Source organism: Kryptolebias marmoratus, linkage group LG7 (assembly GCF_001649575.2).
Source record: "Kryptolebias marmoratus isolate JLee-2015 linkage group LG7, ASM164957v2, whole genome shotgun sequence".
NCBI classification, from domain to species: Eukaryota; Metazoa; Chordata; class Actinopteri; order Cyprinodontiformes; family Rivulidae; genus Kryptolebias; species Kryptolebias marmoratus.
This window is the reverse complement of record NC_051436.1, coordinates 494,113-496,448: the sequence shown is the minus strand read 5'-3', so window position 1 is coordinate 496,448 and position 2,336 is coordinate 494,113. Positions and strand designations below refer to the sequence as shown.

Sequence of the window (2,336 nt, the reverse complement as noted above, 5' to 3'; positions counted from 1 at the left end):
CACACACACCACCACACACACACACCACCACACACACATACGGTGACAAATCAGAACATTTATCTGATTTTTGTTGTAGCCTTCCTCTTCATCTGTTGTGTGTTCAGGAATTTCTGTGTGCATGTGTGTGTGTCTCAGTGTGTGTCTAAGTGTGTGTGTCTCAGTGTGTGTGTGTCTCAGGGTGTGTGTCTCAGGGTGTGTGTCTCAGGGTGTGTGTCCTGGCTCACTTAACCCAGATGACTGCCAGTGAAGCTGGAAGGCATCGCTCATCCTGCTGAGTGTGTGTGTGTCGGTGTGTGTGTGTGTGTGTGTCAGTGTGTGAGTGCTGTGCAGATGGTGGGTGGTGAAAAGTGAGAGCTCGGAGCCTGCCGAGGTCTGGCAGACTGCCAGCGCGCACACACACACACACACACACACACCGTACGCTGATTCACAGTGATAAAGAGACCCTGCAGAGAGCGGGAACAGAGAATATTTATGTTATCTGCCTCCTCGTGTGTGTGTGTGTGTGTGTGTGTGTGTGTGTGTGTGAGTGTGTGCCATAAGAAGTGGTGGCGATCAATAATTCATTGACACCAGTTTTCGACCTCACTGATGACTCCATATATCTCTCTTACACACACACACACACACACACACACACACTTCCTGTGGGAATCTCTACAAACTAAGTCTAATTATTCCCTCTGAGTGTGTGTCAGACAGACAGTGAATTAACAGCCATAATCTTCCTCAATTACACGCTAATTAGACCTGTGGAGGCTACCGGCGAGCGACAGCGCCGCGCACGTGTGTGTCTGTGTGTGTGTGTCGGTGTGTGTCTGTGTGTGTGTCTGTGTGTGTGTCGGTGTGTGTCTGTGTGTGTGTGTGTGTGTGTGTGTGTGTGTGTGTCAGCAGGTGGTTTCACTCTCTTGCCTCATCCTCTCTCCGCTCACTTTGAAGTCGACCTGACAAACTCTCCTCCGGCTGGAAACTTGACTCGTTCTACCTGCAGCAGGACTCCAGAACAGCTGGAAGGTTCTAACCGACCCGACTCCCAGCAACACAACTGACTTTACACTCAGGTCCATTTCAGATCTCTGTGTAAACCCGGTTCGGTTGGTGTTTCAGTCTGATCCTTGGGGAGTTTCTCTTGAACAAACGCCTGCCATACGTTAGGTTCTCCTCCGCTGAGGGGTTCTGACCCGCAGAGGGGTTCTGACCTGCAGAGGGGTCCAGAAACAACCAGATACCAGCAGGACAAAAACAGATGTTCTCTAATCCAAACAACAGCTGCATTCATGCTCAGAGTTTTTATGTTTGACCAACATTCTGAATATTTAGACCCTGCTGTGACCCGCTGCAGTCCATGATGTGGTTCTGTTTCATGCTCCTCCAGATATTTAAGGTCCAAGGTCTGCAAATTCAAAACACATATTGGCCAAAACCAGAAATGATGTCATCCCAGCGTTTGGCTGCTGGGTCTGTAATGATTGGTTCCACTGTAGAACCCTGACCAGTCCATCTCTGACCTTGATGAGGAACCAGAAGGTTCCTTCCCATCATGGCTGAAGGAACTCATCAGAACCTTGCAGAGACCACCCATGTTCTGAGGAGTCTTCAGCGGGGTCACCGTCCGTGTGCCAGTTAAACCTTCACCTACATCACATCATGGATTCTCTCTGTTTCTCTTTTAGCGGCCGCCCTCCGTCCCGACTGGTGAGGCGTTCCGTTGGTTCTTCTAGCCGTCCAGCAGATGGACTACAGAACCTGGACTGAGTAACTTTCAGCAAAAGGAGCTTCTGGGACTAAATGAGAGTCTTTGCAGCAGGATTTCCTTCTGTGTGGAGGACAGTGATGGCCCACAAATCCCTATCAGCTGAACAAGGGACGCCTGCTGGCTGGAAGACGAGGAGGACAGTTTGATCCCAGGAGGCTGGAGGGCAGTCAGGAGTCAGGAGTAGGCAAAGGGTTTCCACAGGATGTTTACAGGTAAAATATGGTCCAATCCACAAATTACCAACAGGAAGTGAATGCTACTGGTTTGTCTGTTCAGAGTCTCAGATGGGTCAAATGAGGAAATGAATGGGTCGTCCCACGGTTAGTTTCATGTGTCTGCGGTGTTTTTGGAGCAGACAGGAGAGTTAAAGAGTTAAGAGTTACTCTGAGCTCAGGAACAGTGGAAGTCAATGAGAGTTTGTGAGTTTATGACTCGTTTCACTAAAATCCCGTTGTTCTCTTTGGGTTTGAACATTTGTCATCCACATGATAAGTCAGGACAGTATTCCTGGATAAGTCAGGACAGTATTCCTGGATAAGTCAGGACAGTATTCCTGGATAAGTCAGGACAGTATTCC

At 49.0% G+C, this 2,336-nt stretch overlaps 1 protein-coding gene across 1 annotated transcript in view; it reads left to right on the top strand.

The window, feature by feature from the left end:
* Positions 1 to 2,330, top strand: part of LOC108251553 (CXXC-type zinc finger protein 5) — a 4,301-nt gene extending 1,971 nt beyond the window's left edge. Inside the window, exon 3 of the mRNA XM_037976623.1 lies at positions 1,677 to 2,330. Within this exon, the coding sequence (XP_037832551.1) occupies positions 1,677 to 1,724 (48 nt within the window). The 3' untranslated portion in view covers positions 1,725 to 2,330. The remainder of the gene's footprint in view (positions 1 to 1,676) is intronic.
* The last annotated feature ends 6 nt before the right edge of the window (positions 2,331 to 2,336 follow it).